Here is a 2053-nt window from a genome sequence, read left to right as displayed (position 1 = left end):
AATGTTTTATTTAACGACGCACTCAACACATTTCATTTACGGTTATTTGGCGTCAGACATATGGTTAAGGGCCACACAGATTTTGAGAGGAACCCGCTGTCGCCACTACATGGGCTACTCTTTCCGATTAGCAGCAAGGGATCTTTTATTTGCGCTTCCCACAGGCAGAATAGCACAAACCATGGCCTTTGTTGAACCAGTTATGGATCACTGGTCGGTGCAAGTGGTTTACACCTACCCATTAAGCCTTGCGGAGCACTCACTCAGGGTTTGGAGTCGGTATCTGGATTTAAAAATCCCATGCCTCGACTGGGATCCGAACCCAGTACCTACCAGCCTGTAGACCGATGACCTACCACGACGCCGGTCTTGATGGATTAAAGACCGCGGTGTGCGATAAAAAAAAATAAAATAATAATTCCCGCATTGTTATTTGGCAACGAAGCAAGACGCTGGGTTTTTACCTACTATGACGTTTCAAGGGTCATCATCTCGAGACGTTCGCTCGTTCGTTCGTGTGACTGTCTTATGAAATTGGGCACGATAAACTTCCTGGTTCAGTTACTACGACGCAACTGACAGGTAGAGGACGGTTTGTTTACCTGGGCGAGTATACACTTTTAGGCTAGTTACACTATCGCACTGCAAAAGATTTGCTAACAAAAACCGATTTAAAAGGACTTCTAAAACGGACAGTGATATATAAGTTACAATGCGAGAGAAGGACTTACGAACAATATAAACGGGATACTGTGTTTAGAAAGCCTGAAGGCGATACAAAAAAAAGAAAAAAAGAAAGAAGAAGAAAAGTTTTAATGTTACACCTTTGTACAGGTGTAAAATATATACAAGGTTTTTTTTGTTCATAATTTTATTACGTGTGGATTTTACTGTGACTGTAGCTGAAGTGCAAGAATGGACGACACTCGACCGTCTAGAAACCAGCAACTAAAGTTGTACGAAGGCTGGCAGGAACACAAAAGTACCAAAGTAAGTGAAACCAGAGTATTTAATAGTTACAGATAATAGTTCATTGATGTTTCATTATTAAAAATAGTAGTCAATATTTATTTTTTTAATCAAACACGAAACAACACCAACAATTAACCAACAAACCCTCAAAACAACAGAAACAAAATTAAACAAATAAATAAAAACGAAAAACAACAATTAAAAAAAAAAAAAACCAGTTGGAAGTAATACATGTATATGTGTGTGTGTGTGTGTGTGTGTGTGTGTGTGTGTGTGTGTGTGTGTGTGTATATATATATATATATATATATATAATTATCACTTTGCAGTTGTCATTATTTTCTCAATACATGTACACTAGTGAGGCGCGTGTGCAGTAATTTTAATGGTGGTGAGGGTGTGTGTGTAGACTGTGGCAAGCGAAGTTTATAGGGGGTCGAGTCATGCTCCCCCGGAAAATATATTGAAAGCAAAAATTGCTTTAGCAGGGTGGTGATTCGACTCCCGAAACTCTCCCCTTGCACAAGCGCCTGCAAATGTTCTCAGTATCGAGGTGAGTGAAAGAAAAGGGAAACACTGCATATTTTCATTGTTGTTGTGTTTGAGAGTTTTCTTTTATGTCTTTATGGGCAGACGCTAGGATTGCTGGAACTGTTAGGAGGGAAAACAAATATTTTCTTTTCTTTTCTTTTTTAACCAAAGAAAGCTAAATTATTTTTATTTTTTAGGTATTGAAAAAAAAACCCAACCTGCTTCTCATGTTATACTATACGGCCGTGCTTTCAGTGAACAAAAGTGTTATTCAAATAGTAGTAATCCACTAAGAACATTCAGTAGCTAGCTGTTTGTTCACTTTTAACGATCTCACACAAACTTGGTAGACTATGCAAACAATAGTGTGTCACTGGTATTAAATAACTTGACCGAGTGCCAAGATATCTGATATAACCATCTAGATTGAAAATATATATATCAGTGACACACAGGTGACGTAAGTGCTATCCTGTCCGGGGTTGATGGTGCATATAACCAGCGTAAGTCGACACCTGCGTCCATGACAGGCGTGTGCTACAACAGGTTG

The 2053-nt window shown here is 38.9% G+C and overlaps 1 protein-coding gene across 7 annotated transcripts in view; it reads left to right on the top strand.

The window, feature by feature from the left end:
• Nucleotides 1–482: 482 nt before the first annotated feature.
• Nucleotides 483–2053, top strand: part of LOC121380796 — a 71983-nt gene continuing 70412 nt past the window's right edge. For 3 of the 7 annotated variants that reach the window (XM_041509814.1, XM_041509798.1, XM_041509806.1), the window contains exon 1: nt 484–990. In XM_041509814.1, the coding sequence (XP_041365748.1) occupies nt 916–990 (75 nt within the window). In that variant the 5' untranslated portion in view covers nt 484–915. Of the gene's footprint in view, nt 991–2053 lie in introns of all 7 variants that reach the window. The other 4 variants (XM_041509783.1, XM_041509791.1, XM_041509821.1 and 1 more) reach the window with 3 other exon arrangements.

This window comes from Gigantopelta aegis, chromosome 2 (genome assembly GCF_016097555.1).
Source record: "Gigantopelta aegis isolate Gae_Host chromosome 2, Gae_host_genome, whole genome shotgun sequence".
Classification (NCBI taxonomy): Eukaryota; Metazoa; Mollusca; class Gastropoda; order Neomphalida; family Peltospiridae; genus Gigantopelta; species Gigantopelta aegis.
This window is presented reverse-complemented; position numbering and strand designations above follow the sequence as displayed.